Source organism: Scomber scombrus, chromosome 17, assembly GCF_963691925.1.
Source record: "Scomber scombrus chromosome 17, fScoSco1.1, whole genome shotgun sequence".
NCBI classification, from domain to species: Eukaryota; Metazoa; Chordata; class Actinopteri; order Scombriformes; family Scombridae; genus Scomber; species Scomber scombrus.
In genome coordinates this window covers 10,015,833-10,043,588 of record NC_084986.1, presented here as the reverse complement: position 1 = coordinate 10,043,588, position 27,756 = coordinate 10,015,833, and the positions used below count along the sequence as shown (strand labels likewise).

Genomic DNA, 27,756 nt, shown 5'->3' with positions numbered 1-27,756 from the left:
CTCACTGTGCGCTCTGAAAAGCCACTGTGTTCATACAGATATGAAACGACGGACAGAGACAGAGAATGGCTTTTAGAGAAAGCACCGAGGGACATGAGATAAGTGGAGAGAAAGAGAAGGATACAAGGGGAAAAGAAAATATACTCGCCTCTCCTTCACTTTTTATGTCATCTAAGGTAGAAGTGACAGAATCGTGTATTTGAGAGAGTGAGATGATGTTGCCCTGAACAAGTGCACTGAGGTTACCGTGGCATCTGCCCTTTCGAAAAGGTTGAGATTTGAGGAGATTAATATGCCGTTGGATCACGCTGGGGGATTTCTGGCTTGCCAGGGGCCAGCCTGGACAGACAGCAGACAGCAGCCATCAGCGGTGACAGGGGACTCAAGCAGATGGCCTGGCTTAATCAGGGAAAGAGCGCTGTCCTGGGTGTACGTTTGTGTGCGCTCACCTGGGTTAGGGATAGGGTTGTGTTATGTGATCGTACTTGCAAACTTTGTGTGTTTGGCAGTGAAGACCGACTGACTCAAGGCTCTGTCATTGACCGTGACAGAAAATATTGGAGCTGACTGAGTTGGCAGTCTGAGCTCTGTTTTGCTTTAGCTTTTATTGTAATCAACTCTAAAAAAGAAACTTTGGTCTTTGATTTTATTACATATTTCCTTGTAGTGTTCCATTTTGACTTAAATCTATAAAAAGGCCCCGTTCATCAAAGCATACAAAACAAGTCACTAATTTAAAAACCATGTCGGAACAATTCTCCAGCATCTTTATTATGTCAACTGTTTCAAGAGTGCAGTGAGTTATGTCCTCTTAGTTGCCATCACTCAGGGGAAAAATTTAAGAACTCATTAACAATGAAATTAGAGAAAAAAATGAACTAGTGTATAATGAAATGCATGATAAATCAGCCTTATTGCCTTTGAAATTGCACTCTACAAGTGTCAGCCTGTCCATCCATTATCAGCCATTTATTTCATTCAGGGTTGCGTTCCAGATGGAGTCTTGACTTCATGTTTGCTTTTTTTCCCCCTAAGAGTTCAACATATTTTCACCAGGGAGCTAAACAGCTAGGGGCGTAATTTATGGAGGGGTTGGAGCGGGTGGGGGGGTACAGTGGACATGTCCACTGCACTTTTTCAGAAGGCAGTATAGGACTCCTTCACAGTCCACAGTTTAATAGTCCGAAAACTAATGTTGCAGGAGAAACACACATACGAGGACCCTATGGAAACAGTGCCTGCTCAAACTCCTAGTCTCTCTTCCAAGTCCCCCCTCCCCTCTCCTCTCTGTTGATCTTAGGCTCGACTGAGCCAACATTGATACACTCTTGCTAGGTAACGTTACTCTTACTAATGCTGGCTGGCAGTAAAATAGTCATCAGCCCGTCAGATATTTCCAAAGCGTTTTGACAAACTAAATATCATGATTGTAAAACAGCAAGATTTTTCTATTTACCTGTATAAATTTGAAAATGAATCCACTTTAAACTGCAGCATGTATCTGCGAGCAGTGTATGAAAAGCAGAGTCTCTCTCTCACTGCTAGTTTACTTTAGCATTAGACTCACACACTACAGCCTCTGTATAATAGAAAAAGGGCTTACACTAATAATAATACAATTTCAATATGGGTCCGGCTTTCTCATTAGCATTGTTCGATACTTTTTCCAGGTAAACTCATTTATTATTGTGTCCCCACTACTTCTAAACCAAAGTTATACCTTTATGAACAGTACATTCAGATTGTTAATGAAAGGTGACACTCGGGAAAGCCAGGCAGTGTTTGGGCCTCATCCAGATAACCTGGGTTCCAGTTTGCATACCGACAAAGATTCACACAAGAGCAAAATACTAAATCTCTAGATGCCCTTGAATTTGGATGGGGTAAAGCTAAAAGAGACAATTTAGTATGACTTGGAGAAGTTGCAGTACAGTACTTATATCTTGTTCAGTGGTGCATTTGTAGTAGTTGTTGAAAGCAGAGTGTTATTTGCTCACTCTCTGTTTCCCCAGACAGTCTCGGGATTTAAACCAGTGAGCTTTCCAGTCATCAGCATTCTTTCCTCACCACAGTCCCTTCTGTCAGGAACCACAGCTTACATTTTTAACAAGGGGAAAAGTTGGCTGTATAAGCTGCTCATTCATACTCATTTCCTCTAAAAAAATTGATTTAACAAGAACATTTAATAAAGGCATTAAACAATTTCAGCACTAGAATGGGTTCTAGAGATAGAATTTTGTTCGTTTCTAAATCACCTTTTAGTGGTACAGTATTGGATGGATCTGTGTGAGATAGTGATGTGTTGGTCGCGACCGAGTTGGCTCTATGAGCTGGCTCTATGAGCTGGCTCCTTTACGTGTATAATAGGAGCCTGCTCCCATCCAAGAACTGCTTTTTTCCCCCCCTCAAAATCTAAGGAGAAATGCACACATGCAAAATTTAAAGTAGGCTGCTACAGGACAGATCTGATATCTGCTGCCAATAGACTCAAATTGGAATGGTATGGAATTTTACATGAATATTTTTATACATTTTTATACTAAACATAATGTAAAATAATGGTAATCTGGAAATGATTAAGTCTAGCATAATTACACTGAATAATTTACATGATCATATACGTGCACACATACCAGTCATAGGTGAACATTCTTTAAATTTGGCTGAATTATAAAAGCCAGAAGTAGTAATTAATGAAGAGCCATTTGGGAGCCGAAAGAGCCACTTCTTTGTGCTGAACTAAGCCAAATGATCTGGCTCACTGAAAGTTAGGAACTGGTTAGGGTTAGGTTAAACATATCAGGCGTAAACCAATCACAGGCAGAGTAGGATGTGTCTTGCAACGAAAAGCAGTGTGATCCATAATAACACCAATAACACTACTCTAACAGACTGGTACAAGTTGGTGGAATTATGAATCATGTCTTCCAAACAAAGTCCCCAGGAACAGTGCCAGGCATTGAGGCCAATTTGACATAGTGGCCAAACCATGTAATTACAATATACTCGGGCCACAAAAGACTTTTACATTGTGAAAGAGACATCTGTAAATCAGCAGATACATTTTTTGAGCGGCTTAACCCCTGCGATAATGACTTGTTTCACTGTAATAATTTGATCCATTCGGTTTTGTCATATTTCGAAAGTCTGGAAGCCTGCAAATTTGAATTGTTTTATCCCTATTTAAGTTAGCCAGGAAGGGCTAAAGTGGAAATTAGTGGTTTTAGCCGATGGAAGTCTACTGATTTTGCTCCATGGACTCATTGGGCCGATAGAGCACGTGCAGTATGTTTTCGTCTGAGTATTTCTCTACAGTGGGAAGTGGCTTTTTTTGGCTTCAGGTGCCACTGAGCAACTTTCATAGGAATGAGCAACACCCCACCTCAGACGCTGTATCCAATTCTCATTATACATCCAACAGCAACTGACTCTGCAAAATACACTTGTGGCTAAATATAAACACTAACAGCACGAAAGAATATTCGACTCACATAATTATGGATGCACACACTAAAAGAAATGTTCATTGGTTGTCACCATGATCCAAGGTAGGCAAGGTCCTGCTGCCATCTGCCTGTCTCAATCATTGCTATGTTTGTGGGCTCAGTGAGTTTGCATGCACAGAGCATGATCAGGCACAGGAGATACACATCTACATCTTTTTTTATTTTCATATAACACACTTTAGTCAGCCTCAAAATGGATATTCTCTTCTTGCTCCTGTGGACAGGGTTCAGGTTCAACCAGCAGGACTGGGGTCTCCAGAGCCAGTAGGGGTTAAACTTCTTGCTCAAGGGCTCTTGGATCCCAGTGTGCACACGAAGGGATCAAACCTGACGCCCTCCGGTCTGAGGATGACCGCGGCAACCGCTTGGCTGAAAAAAGTCAATAATTCCCACTCATGTAAGGGAGGGATAGATCTAAATGTAGAGCCTTTGTCGCTTCGCAGGGGGTCAAGATACAATCCAACCCCGGAGCATCTCTATGGTAATGACGGGAAAAGTAAAATCGAAATACGCAGGGCGTTGGGGAGGTGATGTCATGATCCTGGCTTCCGGCAAAACTCTCTGTTGCTGTGGATGCTGCTAACACATGCCATGGCAGCATTTTGTAGTGAAGGCCAGTCTGCTTGCAAACATCTATTGTAAATCACTGTCACTGTATCCACTCTGCTTGTTCTCTTCCACATTGTCTCCTGTCTTTTGCTGTCGTGTAATTCTCTCAGTCTCTTTTTCACTCTCTCAATGCCGCTACGTCTCTCTTATTGATGTCTATATCTCCTGATCTCTCTTCCAGCTTGGCCGTGCACTCTAAGCTGGCGGTGTTGAAAGAGATGGATGCCCACTGCCCTCAGTAATCTCCGCAGCAGCCATTTAGATAATTAAGTCACTATTCTTGCACTTGTACTGTTGTCCTGCTACCATAGCTAAACTAAACACATATGAATACACAAACCCACATGTGTGTTGTTATATTAACACACGCATATCACAATAGTTGCAATAATGCAGCATTCCATATAAAGTTTTTTTGTTGATGTTGCTGTTGGTTTTTTTCAACTGCCCTGAGTGTTTATGTGTATATAGTATATAGTATAGGCAGGGTTGTGTTGCTGTCTGTGTGTGTGTGTGTGGCATCAGCAGTGAGAGCTGTTTGTTTTGATGCCGTTGTTGGTTTTTGTTTAGAGAACAGAGAAATTTGCAAAAGGATGCAGCGAGGAGAGAAAAGGCGACAGCTGCCACGGGCCACAGAGAATACACACACGCGTGTATACACACACACGCATAAACACACTGTGTGATTGGCGTCTGGAAAACTGCCGCTCACACTCCCAGTAGAAAAAGAATTCAGAAAGGCTGGATAGGAAAGTGTGCATGCTAGCCCCAGGGTTTTTCTCCAGCTTCGTGTCTTGCCGTTGTGATAATGTGGCGTTTTGTTGAAAGTCAGTGTTTTAATTAACTGAGCAGCAGTGTGCGGTGTGCAGTGGTGAAGGTAGCAGTGCGTCTCTGTTCCTCAGGCTAATCACATGCCTGGTGTACTGACAATCAAGCACTGGCAGGGTGTTACTAACTCGATCATTGCAATATTTCATAACACCATGGTCATTCTTGTCTGCACGGGTGCCAGTGAGCAATGACATAAATGGATAGAAAAATGACTGTCGACCCATGCAGTTTTCATCATGCAAAAGTAATAACAGCGCTTGTGTGTTCAAACGACTGTAAACAAGCAGCTTGGAAACCCTTGCATCATGTTGTATCCCCCGCAAAAACACACATGCAGTACATGCGCACACACAGCTGCCTGTTTTCTTAGATTGGTAGAAAGTTTTACTTACGGTAATAATTCTACGCTAAAAGAATTGTGCTGATGCACAACTAAAGGGGAAATGCTGCTGTCAGTGGTGCAGGTATATGCAATATTTCTTCATCTTAAGAAAAAATAACCCTCAGCTTCAGTTCCTTTTTTATTTCCCTACCTAATACACCATATCCCCTTTTTATCCGCTTTGAATGATTTGGCCTTTGCTTGCATGCTTTATCAAAGAGAAGATGATCAGGAAGTGTCTGTCTCTGGCAAAATGAGGCAGTGTGTGCATGTCACCCACCAGTGTTTCATCCATCAAGGTGTCAGATTAATGTACAAAGTGCCATCTCTCACTATCATCCCCTCTGAAAGCTCTGTGGAAATCCTAATAGGCAGATGAGATAAGAAAATGTGAGGTGCTGGATTCAGATTAGAACAAGATCTGCTCAGAATGGCTGGTGATTACCCTGTGGTTCAGGTTTATTTGCGTGTCAAATCCATCCCAGTTGTCCTGGAGCAGTAGGTATTTAAGTAAAACTAGCCTATATAGTGTGCCTTTATTTACCTGCTAAAACAGAAACTATTTTGGGTGTGAATGGCGTGTAAGCTTGTGGGCTCTGTTTTGAGAGATCTTACGTTTTTTATGATACGCTGCTGATTGCCTGTTGTCTCTGGATTCCACTCAGACCGCTAATGAGGTGTACGAATTGTAGTAAAGTACTAATTCCCCTCAAACTGTTGGGATTAATTGGACCTACTAATGCTAAGAACCAATCCCAACAATAGACTTGTTTGTTTCCATGCCAGCAGGTAGCTGCATTCATCCATGTTTCTTATCCCTGAAGATGGCCTTTCTCTTCCTCTCTGCAACCCCCGCTTCTCGTCTTCACATACACACATACAAGGTGCAAGCTGCGTCTGAGCTCATGAGATAGCTACATGCAAAACTCTATTTTTCCTTTCCTGTGTTTGCCTTTCTTCTGGCTTCCGCTCTGTTGTTCTTGTGGATTTTCTTTTCCTTCTTCTGGAGCATCAATTAAGTTTCTCCTACTGTATATCACGACCTTATGAGGGAAAGCTAAAAATACCCAGGAAGCCCCGGTTCTTTTCTGGCAGATCAGTTTGCTTCATCAATCAATACTTTATAAAAAAAAATAATCCTTTAAAAAATGAATAAAATCTTAGTTAAGGAGACCTGTGTTTTTTGACTGGGCAGATGCTGGTGTATGTTTGCTTTCTTGTATAAACAGATTTGATAGATGCACCATCAAAATTGAGACGGTGTCTTCATTATCTGGTGTGTCTTGGATGGTAAAGACTCAAGCTGAGAAGGAGAATTTAAAAAGCCAGAGACTGTGGCTTGCCTTGCTCGGGGCTATTCCTGTACCAACAGTCACTACCATGATTTAAATATCAGGATGAATACCTCTGTTGTCCTGGATGAACTGTTAGCACATTTACTGGTGTGCAACCGTAATGGTGTATATACATGCACGTACACCAGCGTGTTCGCTTCTGATAGTTATTGTGTGTGTGCGTGTCTCCCACAGGGCCACTCATTTACACTGATATCTTGTTCCTGTAAAAGTTATAGCATACCTACTGTCCCTGGCCCTCATTTGTACCATCCAGACTCTTTGATTGACATTAGTGCAGACTCGTGTGTATAGCAGGTGGCTGTTTGTGTGCGTGTGTGTGTGTGCGCGTGTGTGTCTGAGATTGGAGAGCCTTTTCTCTTGGGGAGTATCTGTAGCGACTGGATGAGCTGGGGATATTAAACGCAGGGCAGAATGTGCAAGCAAAGCAAACCAAACACCCCAGAACAGAAGTATGACACACAGCCTACCCCACCCTGATCTCATTCTTAACACCTATTTTTCTATTTCAGGCTACACACACACACACACACACACACACACACACACACACACACACACACACACACACACACACACACACACACACACACACACACACACACACACACACATACTGCTGTTACACTTAACTGCTGTTATATCTCATTTGCTCGCTCCCTCACACTGTCTCACTGTCTCTCTTTAGCTGCCATGCTCTGTCCATCTGTTATGCTCCCTCTTTCCTCACGTCTATCTGCGGCGCCCTGCGTATTCCCACATGTCTTTGTTAACGCAGCTCTGTCACACACACCCCGACATGCTGCGTGCCGCCTCGGAATGACAGATGCTGTTCACGAGGGTGTGTGTCTCACGTTCCCACCTGCCAGGCAACTTTTTATTTTGGCTAATCACTCCGCCGTTGCTCATGAACCGAAGTTATCGAAGACTCCCGACATGCTCCACCAGGACTTACTGTAGAGCTCACGCACGAGCACGGGAACATGCAGAGCATCTCCATGGTAATAGCAATGAGGTCATCATGATGTCAGCTACAGTTGGCCTTGCAAATGTACAGACATTGGCATACGCCCACATACAAACACAAACTTATTACTCTTGTTCTACTCCATTACTGAGTCTTTTTCTTACGTATATAGACTCCCACACAATCTCACTTTTCTGTCTCAGTTGCACATTCATTTGGAACATCGTATGCTGGTTGCAATTTACATTCTGACGCATCAGCAGTGCTAGAATAGTCGTTTTTTGAAACAAGAGTCTAAAAAGCACAGCGACCAACACACCTGCCTCCACTGCAGCTGACTGCTTTTAACTCATAACGTGACTGACAACACAATGGAGATGCCAGTCAGCCAGTCAGTCAGCTCATTAGGTTTGATTGCTGACATGGTATTTCTCACTTGAATTTTCAGCTCCTCTGTTTTTGTTGGAAACCAGAGCCTTTTTGTTGCTACTTGGGCTTCTAGAGGATTAGTGTTTTTAATCATTTGTTTAGATTTTCATCTCCCTGCAAAGAATTCTTAGTCATCAGCTGTTTTTTTCTAAGTAGCAGCCAGAGTTAGAAGATAGTACTTGGCGTGGGAAACTCTGATACTTTCAGGTAAGATTATTAACATGCTGACAGGATTGCAGTAGCTGAAGAATATCATTAATTGCTTTAGGGTATGACTAAAACGCTGTCATTAATTTCTTATGAAATTGAAAAGCTTGGCTTCACATGCGAGCCTTGCAGCAAAGGTTATCATCGCTCCTCAGAAAGACCGTTGTCTTGTCCAGGGCTGACAGTAAGCTCATTGGATGTGAAAGAAAATGGGCAAACCTTTATTGGCACCTTCTCCCTAGAGCCATGCAGCACAGAGCAAAGTGTCATTGTAGATGTGATGTATTTAAGTGTTCATCTAGTCTGGCAGTGTCCACAGGTGTGTTTGGTGTGTTTCCACAGGCGCCTCTGAGAACACTCTTTGTACTCACTTTCAGAAAACACATAGCACACACTCCGAACCTCAAGGTGACGTGAGCTCATACACACATGCAGGCACACACAAAGACTTTAAAGGAGTAGCTGAAACATCATTGTGAAGAGAATATAAGACTGTAATTAGTAGCTTAAATCCTTCTGTTCACCAAGGACCATAAATATAGTGGGATTTGTCTCGGTGGCACTCGTTCTGCAGGGATCAATTGCCAGCCTCCAGTTACACAGCACACAATGACATGCATAGTGAAAGCAAGGATGACAGGAATTCACTTACAGGATTGTGCACATATTCAAATATAGTGCCAAGATTCTGAAAATGCCACTTGGGTAAGTAGGTGATAGAATTTGAGACATGATAATATGAGATGCTCTCTTCAAAAAACAACAGCATTTGTCAATTGTATCCATCAACTTAACATACTTACATATGATATCAAAGGGGAATGTAGGTGATAAACATAACTTTATATACTGCAATACAATAGGATATTCAGCAGCTAGCCATTCTTTTAATAAATCTGTGTGTATTAGGTCATTTTGGATAATGATGTAAATTTAAGAGCCAGACTACATTAATAAAACTTTGTGTAGTGACCATTTTAAGAAATCTAAAGCTCTGTAAACAATTTAGTTTTGACTTCTATTTAATAAAATCCAACTTTCTTCTACTTACACGTGCAGGAGGAAGGTTGAATGAGTTTCTTGTTTCATGTGTTGGATCACACCTCAGATCAATAAATTACAAGCTTAATGTTCTACATCCATTAACAATGTTACACAATATAATGCAGTGCTACATTCTGTTACAGAATACAACAAGCTATCACGGGTCCTATCAGGAACATATTGCCCTAAACTATTTCACAAAAACACAAGTCTTATTATGTCTCTAACTATCTTTCATAAATAATAATAAAACTATTCTGTATGTACATATATTCTAGCATTTAAAGAAAGAATAAAGGCTACATGAGTGCCAATATAACCAATAACCCTTGCGAAGTCCACCTGAAATATAGTATTCAAAATAAACCTAATGTATCAATATCAAAATGTGAAAACAAATTACTAAATACAAATGTATACCATAAATGACATATTGTATTTTTATATTATTTTTGCATCATGTGTTTAATTGCCTTGAATTGAAATGGTATTTAATTTGATGGATATGTCGTAAATGTTTTTATGTGACCTAAGAACAAATTGCAAATTACATAGTATATTACAATATATATTGATGATATATGATATAAAATTCCTTTTGTGGATTTTTATCTATATATAGATACAAATATAGATAAAATAAAATCCACACAGAAAAAAGAATAGATTAAAGGTGTGTTAAACTGTGAAAATTGTCTGAATTGGACACCTGACATGTGGTTCACATCTCATCTCCTGCTAACTAGGCTTTGGTTTCTTTTAACTATGACCAGACTTTCTCAAACATGAACAAAGTAGTTTAAATGACCTAACATTAACCATACCTCAACCGTAGAAGTGGCAGATCAGAAAATACAAACTGCATACTCTGGTGTTTCAGCATGAGGACTTGTTGGGTAATTGAATTTTGGTGTGAACACTTAGAAAAAATAATTTCACTTAAGTGAAGGTGTGTATAAAACCTTTCATAAGATACCTGCATGACTTTTACTAATTTATTAATTTCATGTAAGAGGTTTTTTCCACTTTTGAATGAAAGCCTGGAGGAGCAGACAGACATTATGGGATAAATGTTTGTTTCTTGTGTAAATATCATCCACTTCACTCAATGTTCATTCTCTGTCCCTGTGCTTCATATTGCACTCTTATTGAATGTTATTCCACAAAACTATCTTTGGTTCAGTTCAATCCACATGATCAAGTTGATTTATTCTCCAGTGCAACCTTGTTTCTGATGGTTTACTGGGAGACAAAACAGAATACAGAACTGTCTAGACTCAGATGCACAGCAGCAGCATGTACACACTTCACAAATGAAAAGGATAAAAAATACATTGTGTAGAATTGTGAATGCAAAAATGTGTTTTGCTCCCAATTCTGACTTTTGAGGAGATAATGTCATTTCTTTTTTTTTTAAATGTTGTTCTTCCTGTTTTTATGTGGAGGAACTTTCTGGCTGCCCTCTTATTTCTCAGCTGAGGTGTGGAGCTCAGGAGATAACAGAGAATATTACCTGGCACAAACCCTGCCATTGTTCCGCTGGACTAGCACCTTGTTACTCCCTCTGTTTCACATATTTTTAGAGATAATACAAGCTTATTCTATTGGAAAATTTGAGGTTATTAAAAGGGGTTACTGCAGAGAGGGAGAAAGGTTATTGCAGAGAGAGTGAGAAAGAGAGCGTGGGAGCGTTGTCCCACAGCTTTTTAGTTGCTCACCATGGATGTTTGGACAGAGAAGCACTTGTATGAGAGAGAAATAAATGAAGGGGATATTATGAATAAATTGCACAAAGAAAAATAATAAAGTAGAGCAGAACAGAGTGAGAGCAGTGAAGAGAGAGAAAGTGAGTGTTTTAGTGGGTAAATAAGTGGATGGTCACAGCAGGTAAAGATTCAGTAGGGCCAGTGCCCCCACCACAGGCTGCATGGTGTATCGCTTGCATCAAAGCTTTACAGTTTTAGTTTATTTCCAACAGCCTGCTCACTCGCTTACATACTACATTGGAGTTTTGAACATGTGTGTTCTCATTACATCCTGCTGAAACATTTATGTGCCTACGCTGTCATTCACTTGTAGTATATACTGCTTTTGTACAGTCACTCACACACACACACACACACAGAGATACACACAGAGAAGCTGGCATTTCAAGGCGTTCGCGCCTCTGTGAGGCAAGAAGCAGCGTGACAGACCCCAGCGTGCAGAATAAAGACTTATCATCTGCTGTCATTCTCTCCTTACAGACCAGGGGGATTTTGCATGGGGCTCGCTGAACCTGGTTTGAGGTTGTTATTTATTTATTTCATCTGTTATCAAGGGCTTTGGAAGCATAACGTGCCTTTGGTGAGGAGGAGTACAATGTGCGACAAACCCCTCAGTGATGGATTTCTCTACTCAGATCCTGCACTGCTTTGATTTATGATATAATATAGAGTGATACGCCGCTCATTCTACACAATAGCACCATGCCCCATACTGATGTAATTCCAGCTCACTGTCGCCTCTTAGCCTATCACAGCCTGCTGTGCTTGAAAAGGGGAGAACCCTCAAATGCACTTCAAGGGCAATCTGATTGAATTAACCAGCCATTAGATGTATGAGATGAGCTGTAATTGCAGGGGTATTTATCTATTCAGATGAATGAGTTTTGACCACAAGGTCATGATACTGCTGTGCTGTCCTCAGGACAACTTGTCTGAGTATGTACCTGTTTGCATCTCACTCGGCTGTATTGTTTTAACCTATCATATTGAAGCGTAGATGCGTTGAAAAATAAATTTAGCTCCGTCTAGTGTTGGCACTAATGATGTTTTTTTATAGACCTGCTCAGCAGTGCTCATTCCTCTCCCTCTTGTCGCAGCCCTCGTTAATGACTGGAGAATAGGAATTAGAGGCAACAAATGAGCCGCAGTGTGTTCATGTCAGTCAGGTGCAATGGGAGCAGATGCTGGGAGCGTTTACACCTCCATGTCAACATGTTCTCTCCTTAATTCACTCGGTGTCTGGCTTTTCTCTTTGTCCTCCAGCCTTTTTCTACCCTTGAAACCTTCCTGTCTGTCTCTTGCTACATTTACATAATTTAATAAAAAATGTAATCTATAAATCTGACCTGTTCCCATCTTCCTGTCCATTTCCTGCAGGCCTGCCCCCGTTGTTCCCTCTGAGAGGAAGAGGAAGTGATGTCACGCCACCACCACCGCTTTGAGAGGGACTACCGGGGACCCTGGGAGCGGAGAGACATCCGTCCTTCTGGCCTCCACAATGGAGGAGCCAATCATAGCTGTGCCTCTGCAGTTGTCAATGGCAACAACCGTCCGGGGCTCCTTCCCCTCCCCGTCATCCCCTCCCTCCTCCCCACCCCGGTTACAGTTGCCGTGACAACATCGAGCAGCGACATAGCGGTCAAGCGAGGCATCCCAACAGCAGGATCGGTCACTCCAGCGTCAGCCAAGGTAAGAGCCTCATCCTAATGGAGGACAGGACACCTGCTTCTCTCTGACATGTCTTGGAAACCTGTCGCTCTTTTCTCCTCCTCTGTCAAGTTTCTTTATAGTCTTTGTTTCTCCCTGTGACAACTTTTTAATCTGTGATGGCTCCCCAGCTGGACATAATCCTGCTTTCTCCATGCTTTTGAGGCGTTCCAACTTGCCTCTCTCTCACTGTCTACCAGTTCTCCTTTCACACTTTCTCCAAATGTTTTTGCACTGTCCAACTCCCTGGCATGCCTGTCTTCATGGTTCAACTCTCAGCTCTTCCAGCCTATCCACTCTCTCTCTCTCACTTATCCCTCACTCCAATTCTGCTGCTCTCTCTGTACTGTGACTGCCCAATGCCACATTCTTGCCAAACAATTTCCCTTCCATCTTAATTTTCTCTCTCTGCCAAATGGCAGGCTTGTCCTGCCTTTACCTCCTTGGTAATTTCCTTCTGTCATTATGTAAATGACCGCAGAGAGCGGCTCAGATGGGTGCTACTGCTTTCAGAAGTATTTATAGTTAGTGCTTTTCTTAAAATGCAAACAAAAGGACCATGTCATTATGTAACACAGAGTAAAGAAAACACAACAACGTATTCTCTTGTGGCTGCACACTGCTCCTTTTCTAACCTCTTATAGATTATCACCAGGCAGTATAGTGACCGTGCTATTTAATAATAATTATTCGGCACGGTCACTATATAGTCAAAAAAATTAATACATAATAATAATAATAATAATAATAATAATAATAATGATAATAATAATAATAATATCGTAATATTAATAATGATAATAATAATAACAAATTAATGCACAATAGGTTGTTGAATTTTAATGAGGCCCCAAGTGAAAGAAACAGCAATATAAGTGGTTACTAAACAAACATTCCTAGATCATATTTTACCATATTTCTGTTTATGTTTAGACCATACACAGAAAAGTGCTGATTGGAAATGTCTGAATGGTATAATCAAGAGCCATACAGTTTGTGTTTTCCACGCCCTCGTCCGGGGTTTTGCTAGCTAGCTGGCTGTCAGCAGCATGTGAAGAGAGGGGACTTTACCAAAAAAGAGCTAAACATTTCAGCCTTTCCCCTGCCTGTGCTTCCATGGATACTATTCATCTTATTACAGCACATCTCCTCAGTATCAGATCATTTGGGTTAATTTTAACTTCAGCAGATTCATCTGGGCTTTTTTTCTTTTCTTCCTGTGGCACCTTGTCGGTCTCTTGCTCTCGGTGGGGCCTGCACACTAAGAGCAGAGGTAAACAATGCTCTGGTAATTTAGCCCGTAAGTGCACATCATTAGAAACCCTGCTGAATGCACTGACCACAGACACAGTAAATCTGCTCTGGCACCGCGTCGGCCCCTCCTTTTGTGCAGCTGAATAATTACATACATCCCAACAAAGTCTTGCCAACTCCCACCGTGGCCATTGTCATCATTCAATGGCTGCCAGAGCAATTAGGTGCCTTGCCTTGTACGTGAGTGCACATTTGTTTAAAGGTACAGTATATGTGGGAATGCGCGTGTGTGTGTACAGTATACACAGCAGATATTATGCAGAGCCTTCCCTATATGCCACAATGTTAGCTTTATTCAGGGATTTACCTTTCTACTTGGTCTTGCCTTTGACAATCCTTTGTAAGACAGGCAATAGAGACCTGCAGCGTTTAAAAAGAGAAATATCCAGAGTCTTGGCTCTGCTTTAATTACAGCCTAGAAAAGAAACAGTGGCCTTAGGAGCTGGCCAACACCATAGGAGCCTGTCTTTCTATCTTCTTCCTTGCTGTCTGCTGTCCTTACTTGCTCTCTCTCTCTTTCTGTCATCTTTGATCAAAGCTGTTGGGGGTCACAAAGAGTCTGATGGACAGATGCAGCTCTCTCTCCTTGGTCCCTGTGTCTCCACTCTTTCCATGGCTACACTAAAAAGCTGACAGGTTGTTATTGATCTCCACTGTTTGGAGACTCTCTCTTCATAAACACAACAGCCCAATTGGGGACACAGTCCAGCAGCAGGACATGTACTGACCGACCAACACCGACTGTTTTTGTGTGTGAGAGTGATACTCGAGCACATATTAATCTATGTAAGAAAACCTTTACAAGTGTGTATAAGCAGAGATATATTTTCCCTTCATCTAAAATGGGACACAGAACAAGTATGTTGTTTGAGTGTTTGTTTCTGTGTGGTCTGTTTATACATTTTTGTGGTTTGCTTGAGCTACAGTAGTGATGGAAAGAGTTGTCTGGTTGACATGATATTGGTGCTGTGTGTGTGCATGCACATGTGCGTAGGTGTGAATATGTGAGGGTGTGTGTAGGACAAATGCTGAGAGTAGAAAAAAGTACCATCTGGTCACATTGTTCATCCTGATGTAAAGCTAACCACATGGAACGGTGGACTATAGTTAATTTAGAGCTACACTTTGTTATCCCCTGTCGGGCCATTAATTAATTTTTATGTATTTTTGTACAGTTGTCACGGATATATAGTCACTGCACACACTAAATCCATAATGTTAATAACCAGAACTATTTCTGTCTCCTGCTGATGTACAGGACATGAGCATGTCAGCAGAACGTAGTTTCACTTTGTATCCCATTGTAGTTGTTGGATAGCGATACTGTAATCCACAGCACATTTTCTTCAGAATATCAGTTCCTCTCAACATTCAAATTACCAGGTGATGATTAAATTTACTTCTTTCAAAAGAAGTTGTTGCTCATATTATAGCTTATTGGATTTGCAAAAATGAACAACAATCCGGCTTTAGCACCACAGCAGCTAAGCAAGTTGAAGTTCCTTTTCACCATTATATTATTTTTTCCCCATCATTGTGGCAGTGTGACAGTGTTACAAACTTGGATTACTTTGTTTTTTCAAAGTGTCAAAGTATTATTTGACTATAACACCTGTAATCATATACCATTTTCTTACAAAAGCTACCTGTCAGATTTTGCTTCCCTTAAGTATTACTGTGTCATGAATATGTCCCAAACTTTTCATTCTAGTACTGAATGTTCCAAGACTGTGAATATTAAAGGGAAAACACTGCTGATGGGATTGTTTGGGATCACAGGGCTAAATGAAAACAGTGATCCAGAAAATACACATGCATTTAAAAAAATATATTCATCTCCTCTGAAAGGTTTTGTGAAAGATTTTGACTGTAAATTACTTCTATGGTTGGTTAAATGTTTGCACATTGATGTTACAGTCTGTTATTGAGTGTTAGTAAGGATTTCATAGGGTTTAAACACGGGCCAAAGCTGTGGTTTTTATCTGCCTGCACATAATATTCCCCAGACAGTGTTCTCCCACAGATAGCCCACTGAAACGTGTGGATTTCCCTACATGGTTTAATCCCTTAACTTGATAGTTTAAATCCATCCTCTCTGGATGTTTATTAGAGCTGAGATTTGTATTTCTTTTACCAACTCCTATTGAACACAAATGCAGGAGCTATAGTGGATATTAGAAGAATATACAATTATGTATTGATCCAAAGAGTGCCACAAAATGACTGTTCTTAGCATAAGGTCATAGCTCATAAGCCTTTGTTGATTCTCTATAATCTTCGCCATCTTATTTACTTCTCTGCTGCTGATTGAATTTGGTTTCCAACAAAGCAGTCTCAAGCCACCCAAATGAACTATACCTTCAGCTTTTAGCCATCCAATTAGTTCATTGTTTGTTGGAAACAAATCCTAAGTAGGGTGGTTAATTTCCAATAGTGGCTGTATTATATGGCCAGTAGTACTAAAACTGCGGTACTATATCCAATAAGGGGAACCTGTAGATGAAGTCTAATAGAGAGATGACCCTTTCTGTGTTGTAATATTTTAACAATATTGCAATTTTGGGTAGCTGAAAATATAGAAAACATAATTAAAATCATGTGGATTTAATTGATTGGAAAATGATGAGTTGTAGTACTCTGATCATAAAAGATTAGTTTTCAATTTTCCTTATGGTAGTGGCAAATTATGTTGTTTCAAATCTCTACTTGAATTGTTTTTCATCGGTGTGGGCAGAACTAGAGCAGTTGAGTAGTTCTGTTACGAAACAGTGGTAAACAGTGATGGAGTACTTTAATGTCATGTTATGATGAGCTGTCAGTCGTCCTTCTGGCCTCACATTGATGGTGTTGTTAGTAGTTGCTTGACATTGTAGTCATTTTTCCAAAGACCATTGTGTATTTGTAAATGTATGAATGACACATGCTGCTTGTGCTGACCTAAATCAACTGCTGGCAAGAAAACAAAGTAGCATCCAAGCCAACATCTTGGTAAACAATAAATATGGGTAAGTTTAGTATTTATCTATTTAGTTCTATTTATTAAAGAAGTGTTACCACAGCCACAGCTGCAATTCATACCATAGTTTGATCCTCATCTGATCGGATTCAATGTAATACTTGCTGCTGGCAGTCCATTAAAGTGTTTTTTCCCGGCAAGGCCAAATGTTCTGTTCTGCTGAGCACGTCTCGAAAGGAATAGCTATACATTCATTTCTTTTGATTGGCTTATTTTTTATACCCCTTTTCATGAAGGGATGATATCATCCCATGACAGATCTCACCACCTGGCAGAGATTCTTTAACAGTGAGGGGTAATGCATAATATTTAAAAGCTGTAGTAGTATGTATATTGAGTGCACTGTATTTCCGTACTTGAAAAGGTCTGATTTTGAAGCTGGTTTATGTTTTGTTTTGTTTCTTTCACAAAAACTTTTCCTTCTATCTCAGGTAAATGTCATGAAACAAAAAAGAAATCCCAATTTCTAGGCATTGACAGCACTAATCAATAGAGATCGTCTTGAAACAAAATCACACATTGTGTCTTGTTGGTCATTGATTTGAGCCAGGTCAGCTAGCCAATGGATTGAAGCAGACCCCATACTGTTTCCAACACAACATGGTACCCAGAGAACAGCAGGTGTCATGGCCTCACTCTGACACAATCAAAAAAGAGAGAAAACTCACAAAAAGCATGCCTCCTCTGACTGATTCTTTCTTTTCTACAACCAGTGGACATTTATTTCATTTTCCAGACACATGGGTGACAAGGAGAACAAGTTATGATCGAATATATTCTGGTCAGCTTTGAAGTGTTCAACATTTTTAAGGCAACTGCAAAAACAGTATGTTATGGCTATGTATTACCTTTGTAGTGCATTAGCAGTGGTTTAGCTTTTGTTCTTTTATCTTTTTTTATTCATCTTTTTATTTTTCTGGGGCTTTAAATCTGGATCAAGAAAACCTTCACCATTTGAACATCAGTCTTGTGTCAGGGAGCCCGGTAATGAATAGGCTAAACTGGAAAAATTCAGAAATCATCGAATCTTTGTTGAGGTTGAGGCTAAAAGGGGAACAAGTCTTTTGAAAACTAGGATAACCTTGTGACGAGTTGCTGTGAAATGTATTGAATATGAGATGATTAAAGTTTAAGAAGGTGCACACCAGGGGAGCTGGATGAGGGAGACAGAACGGAGACAGGAGGAAGGGAGGGAGGCGCGGTGTGGGGGAGCAGGTGAGAGCTGCTTTTGAATTAGCTTCACATAGGAAACTACAATTGTTCTATCAAATAGTGGAACTCTATCATCTAGATGAGATGAAACTTAACATGTCGAAAGCAGACAGACTCACGACGGGGTATTAAAGAAAAGCCTGCTTTCCTTATGAGGAAATCCGAGAACACTAAACATATCCAGAAGAAAAATGATTGCTTCACAGCTTGAAATAATGTGAGCCTTTTGTTACATTATACTGTTGGACATAAATTCATGACGCATCCTTTTTGATGATATAATTCACAGTATTTATAGTTTACCAGAAATGTTGATGTCAATGTATAACGGTTAAGAATAAAGGATATTGTGTTGTACTTTTATTTGACATTTTAAGTCAAATTAAAATCCAAAATATACACTTCTCCTAAATACCAAGTAGTGCAGGCTTTCTGAGGTGCCTTTATCTTTCTCTGAGGAGCAGGAAAGTAAACAATCTTCACACACCGCTGCCTGGATTTGATTTATTAGCTTCTACTGTATGTGTTGCCATTCTATCACTCGCTGCATGCCATTTGCATTCACTGTGAAAATGTCACAAAATCCAGCTCTCAGAAGACTATTCTTCAAAAGTCGACCAAACTGATTGATGAGAAAAACCTTATTTCACCACCGCAGCTTTCATTTATTATCCATATGCCATCATGTAAAACCTGAAGGCTTTTTCATAGGTGAGTCAAATGTCTCTTTATCTGAGTATCAGTATTTGAACAGTTATGCAATTTTAAACATGTGGAGCCACAGGTCTGTTGCACATTTTGTTCTTTGTAAGTGCTTAAGTGATGCGTGTGTCTGAGTGTATTTTATGGCTAAAAGTCAGCTTGTCTGACACACTGCTGAGATAAACCTGTCAGCTCTTTTTGCCTTGTCCATCTGGTTGAAAATGTCAGTTTGGATCAAGACAGCCTTCACTGGGTATGCAGAAAGCCGCCCTTAACTATTAGACATGTCACTGTTAAAAATGCCATTTTCTTTTTTCTTCTTCTGATTGGATTTTTCCTCATCTGGGAAAACAGGATTTGAATTCCTGGCACTATACAATAGGACTGGTGTTTCCAAGGAATACGTTCATAGTTCCGCTTGTCTAATTAGCTGCGTACACCTGATTTTAATTGGTTTGACAGTTTACAAATCATCATTTTCCTACTCCATAGTTTTACTTGGAGTTTTACTTTCCATTAATTGCGCATTAATTCTTTATTACCATCTTTTTTCCATAAACACAAACATGACGTTTGTGGACAAACAAATCCGCTGTCAGGCATCCGCAACAGAGTCATTAAGAAAGAGAGGACCTCAAGAGAGCAAAGCAGGGATTAAGCAGTGATTTTCCTTAAGAGGATATATGGAAACTTTTGAGTGTTAACGAGAGGCAGTGATTGTGTGTTTACCAGGAGCAGTGGCACCAAGGTCTGGAAGTCTTGGCACCATGTGGGGAGAATTAAAGCTTTCCACTCTGAATCAGACCAGGCAACGCTGCAGTGATTGCTAATCAAGGACAGAGATACGAGGCCAGACAGATAGAAATCCAAACAGCTTGGAAGACAGACAGGCAGGCAGGCAGACAGACAGACAGACAGACAGACAGACAGGCAGACAGACACCTCAGTCATGAGGACTGCACACTGTCAAACTGTCAGTGGAAAGACACTGTAAAAAAAGGAACTGTCAGACTTCATCTTTTTGTTATCTGCATTTAAAATCGGATGGATGGAAAATGGGAGTTATGAATCTGATGACAGATTTATCAGAACTCTCACACCCTCATCAAATAGTCAGGACATCATCATCTTGTACGGTGAACAGAAAATATTGACAGCATTCTTCTCGATTTGGAAAAAAAAATCCACATCAAAATAATACTGGCAGATGTGAGACGATAACAATTCAACAGGTCAAAGAATAGGTGAAGGCAAGTGTTATCTTTGTCTGTCTTGTCAATCTCACTGTGACAGGATGTTCCACAGGTTTCATCCAATCCGTATCCTCTCGTGGGTCCTCCTGTGTCTGTATTCCTGTCTACAGGGCTAGGATCCCAGCTGACCTTTTGTACCAACAATGGAGCACCGCATTTATCCATCCAACAGCCTGTTTTTCCTGTCACAATTCTGCAAACCTGGCCAAGTCCTTGTTCTCCCTGCCTCTGCTTTCGATGCGTCTGCTTCGTCAGAGCTGGATTTCAATCCTCATTGACAAATAAACAACAGAAGCAAAGATTGTTTTTTTTTTTCTAAAAGCCATGGATATCCAAAAGTAGGAGACCTTTATGGGTCCTGGCACTACAGTAGGTTTTTGCTGGTCACTAAAAACGGCGAACAGTGCTCTGGAAGGAAAAAAGAAGATGGTCCAGCAGGGTCTTGCTCTCCTCTTTGTCTGCTGTGTTTTAGGTGTGTGGGTGGGAATGGAAAGCAGCCTCCTCAACACACCGCCTGTCTTATGAGTCTGGCTCCAAACTGACGGCCTGATGGCTCAATCTAATAAGCAGTCATCGGATATCAGATTCAAATCTCTCTGCTTTGTGAAAGATGAGATGCAAGCCCCTTCTCTATTTGTGTCACAATGACTATGCAATATGAGTGTGCGATATTGACAGGGCTGAGGAGTACGTTGTCATCCAATACTGTGCATCTGCTCTCCCAGCAGCACACAGAGATTATTGTCTCGCTCGTTTTTGACTGAGCAGGAACTGGCTCATTGGGCATCATAACACATACAAAGGTGTGTTTGCAAAGTATAAATTCATCTCAGTGGTTCTTTCTTTTCCTTTCTGCAGGTCTTCTGTGCTTGCCACTGCTTTGTCTACTGTGCTCAAAGATGGGTTGGGGAATTAGGAGCTTATTCTGCTCTCTGCAGTAGCCTGATTGATGAAAGTAACACAGACATAGAAACCCCTTCCCCGCTTTATCACCCTTGCTTTTTATCTCCCTCCATCACACTTCCATTACTGTTTCTATCTAATTCTTCAGCCCATCTCTCTCCTTTTCCCTACCACCACCCCTCTAGCCACTTCAAACAACTTCTTGTCTTTGTTGAAGCATAGATCCTCATTCCTGCATCAGCGTTGCCTCCCTCTGAGTGCGCGTGTGTGAAATTGGATTGCTGATCCGTTGGCGCTGAGTGGCAGAGATGTAATATGGGATAGCGGCAACCGCATGCTCTGATGCCGGAGACAGCTTTTACAGGACACCAAGGGATCACAGATGACGCTTGACTCCTAGTAGTCATCTCTTCAAGACTGGAAATGCTCTCAGCAAATCTCATGACAACATAAAGGAGAACACAACCAAACGACAAACAAACACACGGGACTGCGGTCAGGCAGAGTGCACTCTGCAGCATTTGTAGGGTTGCTCGATTTGCTGAGGTTTCAAGAGGTCATTGTTGATCCCTGGGTAATTTGATGTGCCTGTCGTCTTAGATTTGCCATTATCATTTGTCACTCCTGCACCTCCTCCTAACAGGGCAAGATATTTGTGTCATAGGTGAAAGTGATACTTGACCCACATTTTTCTTTGGTCAAAACATGGTCAAATATCAAAAACTTGAAGTGAACTTATGTGACATGCTACTTGCAAGTCAAAAACCAGGGCTTCAAGCCTGCTGTGAATGTTTTGTTTTCAATGTCACCATCAGATTGTTCAAGCATGCCCACTGATGGCCATCTGTTGGTAGCCTTTGTTGCTAAGGTTGTTTCATGGGTAGTTAGTTTGCATTGTCTATTCACATATTTTGGATCAAATTCAGACTTGAGTACGTGCAGATGTAATTTAGAAGTTTCCATTTTGAGTGAAGAACAAGAAAAAGAAATGAAATCCTACTACTGAAATTTGTTAATGGCTCCTCCAGAGCCACCAAAGTCTGCCAAGAGAAAGCGTCCTGTAGCCAGCCAATCAAAACAAAGTGGGCTCATCAGAAGAGAGGGCCTTTAAGAGTCAGGAGCTAAAACGGCCCATTTCAGACCAAGGCTGAACTGAAGGCTCCATAAAGAGGCATTATAAGATAAAAATAATAATTTTGAACTGTAAATCATGCAAAGATGTTCCAGTGGTAACCCAGAATATAAATATATATCTGGAAATTTGCATGATACATCCCCTTTAAAGGTTTGTAGCCTAAAATATCATTTATTTTTTATGTCAGTCTTTTTTTTTATGTCAGTCATTTTAGTCCCCAATACTCACCAGTGTACCAGTGATTTAGAGGTTTACCTGTGGAATCTGTATTTAAAGAGAAGTGCAATGAAGCTGTGTGCTAATGTGCTAATATTGGGGAACATGTTGATATACCATGGCCAGCTTGGTCTATCAAAAGTATTTGCTCCACATTTTAGAGGCTACTTTTTTTGTTTTTACTAAGCATCATTTTAGTGAACCCAAAGGACACTTTGCTCTCTAGTTCAAGACTGCCATTTATTCATCTATGTAATTGAGCGCATCATTAAATGAGTGAATCAGATCCCTAGTCTTTCAAAGACCCACACTTAGCATCCATATTCTCCTTCAAGTGTTATGTGAACCTCCTGCTGAGCCTAGCTGATTGTATGTCATTTGGTTTTCATCTGGAGGGGGGAAAAAAAACCCTAACAAAAACTCCCAGCCTCTTTCCCGTTCCTCCATACCCATCCCCCCCATCCCTTTGTCTGTCCTGCTTTACAATCGGAGAATAAAGAGTTGTGGCATTTAAAAAGGTCCACATTCGGAGGGGGAGTGCTGCCACTTTAAGGTTAACTCCATACGTAAGGTGAATGCTGGCTTTTAAAGCATCAGTCATGTCATGTGGAATATCAGATGTCAGTGAGGAGACAGTCGGACTAGTGTTTAAGATGCAGAGGAAAACAATACATCACTTTCCAGCGTGTCTAGCACTTCTTTCAGGTTTGTCTCACACCTGTGGTATTGAGGTCTGCGGGTGCTCTCAGTATCATTTACTTGCAGCAAAGACACCAGAGGGTTTTTTTTCATGTTTGGCTTGTGAGCTGCCCAGGCTACATTTGTGCAAATGAATATGGCTACAAAAAGAGTAGTAATGGACAAATGCCCTCAGATGCTGCCTTGGGCAGAATCTTGACTCCTGGTAAAACTAAGACATTTACTCTTTCATTCTCACTTGAAAAAGGTAGACTAAAAGTGCCTGCACTTGTGAATAGACATTGACAGCCTTCACTTTGAAATTTCTTTGGTTGACTTGGTAATGTTTTCAGTTGGATGCACAAATGAGACAATAAGCAAGGCTTAAGAGAGGCCTCTTGAAAGTACTTGGAAACAAAATCATTAACCAATTGACTTTGTGCCCCCCTCCCCCCAGTTGATATCTGGGAAAGATCCTGGCTGTATTTTGTTTAGCTTTAGTGTCTCCATTGAAGAACACAGAACCTGAAGTATGGAGGCGGTGGATCAGGAGAAGGTATTTAGCTTTTATAAACCAACCAGATATCCGTAAGGTGGCAGATTGTGTAGTGTTTACAATGCACAGATACAATGCATTTGCAGGCAATCCACCATTTTCATCTAGACTGAAATGGTATTAAAATCTGGTACAGACATTCATGGTTCCCAGAGGAAGAATCTTAATGACTTTGGTGATTCCCTGACTTTTCCTCTAGCGCCATTCTAGGGTCATTTGTGGTTCAGACTGAAATGTCTCCAAGCATTGGATTAATTGCAATCAAATTTGATACAGAAATGAATGTTCGCCTCAGGGTGAATTATAATCAGTTTGGTGATCTCCTAACTTTTCATCTTATGTCATCATTAGATCAAAGTTTTAATTTATCCAATATTTTTGGTTTATTACCATAAATGTGCAAATCAAATGACATCCACTGTAGGCACTGGAATGATGGATTTTGCACCATATTGTACAGTAACTATAACCATAGAAAAGGTAAAGCACAGTCAAATTTATACAAAAAATATCATACAGTGCTCAATAAGCTGATTGCCCATCTTATTTAAGCTGTCACAAAAATGACTGAGAAGGTTACACAAAGCTTGAAGTAAGGATTTTTGTTTTTAAATTTAACAAGGTACTCATTATAGAAGACCCTTTTCTTAGACCCAAAACAACTTTTTATCTGTCTCTCATTATTCTTCCATTTCTCTCTGTCCATTATTTTACAGTCGGCCCCTGGTATTGTGGTCCAGTTGCAGTGGGGCTGCCCTGTGCACTGTGCTCCGGGGAGCCTCAGCCAGCCATTTAAATAATACACATATAAATAATAGATATATTTTAAATGCAAATTCTAAGAGGGACTTTGGGGGTGACTCAATCATGCAGCATTTGTGGTTTGACCTTAACTCTGGCTAACAAATTACTGGGAGCTCGGTGTTTCTCATTAGGAGCTCCACGCATCATCACACTGCCAAGTACTTCTCTGCCATCACCATAACCACAACCACTGTACACACATGTAAATGTTTTCTTTTTTTACACAGTTTAGTAGTTGTGAACTTCTTGCTTTATTTTTTTAAAGGACTGTTCCTGTACAGTTTTAAGTGTTTAATGACATGCATAGTTGAGAGTAACAATAATTATGTGTATATATATATATCCCTCTGAAGTATAATGGAGAGGAAGTATAAATCAGCAGAAATTGGAAATTGTGAACTACAGTGCCCATGATATTATACTAGTAGTCTACTAAGTACTAATATAGTACTTATATTAAGTACTGTAATTGAGTAAATGTACTTATTGCTTTTCATTACTCGAATTTGGAGGGGAAATGCAGCAACTTGGTGTTAGATTAACCTGTTAGTCTATTCTCACTTTATGTACCACCTGATATAGTAACAGTTCACGGTTAACATAACATTTCCAGTATAATATTGGCCATCCATCATCTATGTGTAATGGCTTATCCTGTTAAAATTTGCAGGGGGTTGGTTGCATGCTATCTCAGCATGCACTGTTTGAAGAGTAGAGTAAACCCTGGACAGGTTGCTCGTCGATGCCTGGCCTAACACCCACAGAGACCCCCAACATGCATGTCTGGATTTTCACGCAGACACAGGTTCAAACTGAAGACTCTCTCGCTGTGAGGCAGCAGTGCTAACCGCTGAGACACTCTGCCACCATTTATGAAGATGAAAAATACCTTGAAAAATAGCAGAGCATGTGAAAACTATTGAGACAATAAATCTGAACTTTGTACCATCTTGGGGACATTAACTTCATCTTCCACACTAATTCTAAGATGTGTTTCCATAAAAGACAACAAAATATTTCAGGATAGCAAATATCCTACCCCACTTAACAATTATTGTGCTATAAATATAGGTAGTATGAATTATGTTATTATAAAGTTGTGCCTTGCTGATTGATTTAAGATTATGTCAAATAACTCTTGGCTGCTTCAGCATCGATTTTCCAATCGCATTAAGCAACAATTGCTCCTCTAGTGCACTGAGTGCGGTCTCCACATTCCTTGCTAGTAAAATCAACAACTGGCCGTCTAAGTTACCTTCAGCTTTAAGTCCTTCCTAATCCCTGACACATGTTTTGGTTGTCTCTGCAGCCACAAATACGTGAAACAACAAAGGCCACACAGTTTGTATTCCTCTGTAATGTTGCTCTAATAACAGCACAGCCAACTATATTGCAACCGTAATCAGATTAGATACTTATGGGAAATAACAGCTGATAATGTTTGAAGAGGAGGATAATATCCCTATTCAAATTAGTCTGCAAATTGGAATGGAATAAATTGTCTGTTCAACATAATACTTTACTAAGTCTAGAGGCAAAGCAATCCAAAAGTAATTGAAAGAAATTAGATTATGATTACAAAATTTGATTAATCTGTTGGATTATACTATTGGTTGACAATTTTGAGTAGGTAATCTGTAACAGATCTTCAGTATGTAACAGAATACATTATCCAAGTAAGCCTCTCTATGGGTAACAGAATGTGGCATGAGCAACAGAATATTGGACATTGAACATAAGTAATATTGCTCAGTTCAGTATGAAGTCCTGTTCTCTGAACTAAAAGCAACACTTAAAAATAGCATTAATTACATTTTTGTTTTCCGCCTACAGTTTTGCTTTAAACTTGGTTAGCAGTGACATCAGCTGTAAAGCTATTTTCAACAAACCGGAGAAGTAAACTAATTCCACAATAATCAATCATTGTCAGTGTGACACCTTTATTAAATTAGGTAATTACTTTATAATTGCTTGGTACTGAAGTGGAGCACTTCTTTACATACTGGGGTGATTATGCCTTAAATTGCTGCACAGGTGCGTAAGCAACTTTGTGTGTCCTGACTCTCATCATCACAGCATCAGTATAGGGCATTTCTTCTGTCGTTTGTTAAAGATGTGCTGTCAGTGTAGGACTGTCATCTCAGCGCCAGTGGACTTGGTGTTCTCATTCAGTGTTGTTCTCTGCCAGCCATGCCAGGAGGTACTGTCTGTCATTGCCTGTCATTTAGAAAGACAGAGAGGGTGTGCGTGTGTATTGTGACTTGACACAAATGAAAATGTAAGGTATGATTGTTCTATCACTGCTTTCTCCGCACTTCCATTATGATATCCCCTGTTCATTTGATCCATTACTGGTGCTATTACTGTGAGCTACTGCCAGCCCAGTTTGAGTCATATTTCCATTTTGCTCAAAACAAAAAAACAAAAAAAAGAGCCTCTGTCTCACAACGCTACCTCTGCTTATTTGTTGAGATTATTTTTGCTGTCGTTGGAAATTCTCCAGCTGCCAGCTCAATTACGATGCTGAGTTCGGGGGACTGTTTGCGCAGTCCTGCCATATCTTGAGTTGTTCCTGATGACACTGTGGTGTATGTCAGGACAGCGCATAAGGAGAACGCTTTCAAGGTCAGATTGAAATTGGAACCATTTCATCATGAGACATTATGGGAAGTGCTGTGCATCTGAGGGGGCAATAAATATTGTCAAATTCGAGCCAAGCACAGTCAATATACAGAGCTTGCCTGTGTTATTTTTAGGGCCGGGATTTATCATGGACTTGTTCCTTTTTGCAGTGCTGTTTAAATGTTAACTTTTGCAGATCTGTGGCAAACCTTCCAGCGATGTCATGATTTGATCTTTCCTTTTCTTCTCTTAATGCCAGCATGAGTCTGAACACAAACTTCGTCGTGAAGCTCACAACTATCGCAAGAAGAATAAAGGAAAAAAGTCATTAGCATAACATTTCATTTCAGTAAAAGGGAACTTTTAACAGGATGTGTCAGCAATTGAAATGCAAATAATGTATGTTGCTCGAATGAAGAATGTGGTTCCTGGCAGGTGTGTTAATCTGCTGCGGCTGCTAGAAAATCGCCACCACTGACCAGCACGCTAAATGACTTTGCTATGATAATAGGAGCGACTGGGAAATGAAGAGAATATTGAAT

The 27,756-nt window shown here is 40.5% G+C and overlaps 1 protein-coding gene across 2 annotated transcripts in view; it reads left to right on the top strand.

Moving 5' to 3' along the window:
- Positions 1–27,756, top strand: part of LOC133997421 (kelch-like protein 29) — a 215,909-nt gene that overhangs the window by 70,780 nt on the left and 117,373 nt on the right. For both annotated transcript variants that reach the window (XM_062436992.1, XM_062436993.1), the window contains exon 3: positions 12,474–12,785. In XM_062436992.1, the coding sequence (XP_062292976.1) occupies positions 12,513–12,785 (273 nt within the window). In that variant the 5' untranslated portion in view covers positions 12,474–12,512. The remainder of the gene's footprint in view (positions 1–12,473; positions 12,786–27,756) is intronic.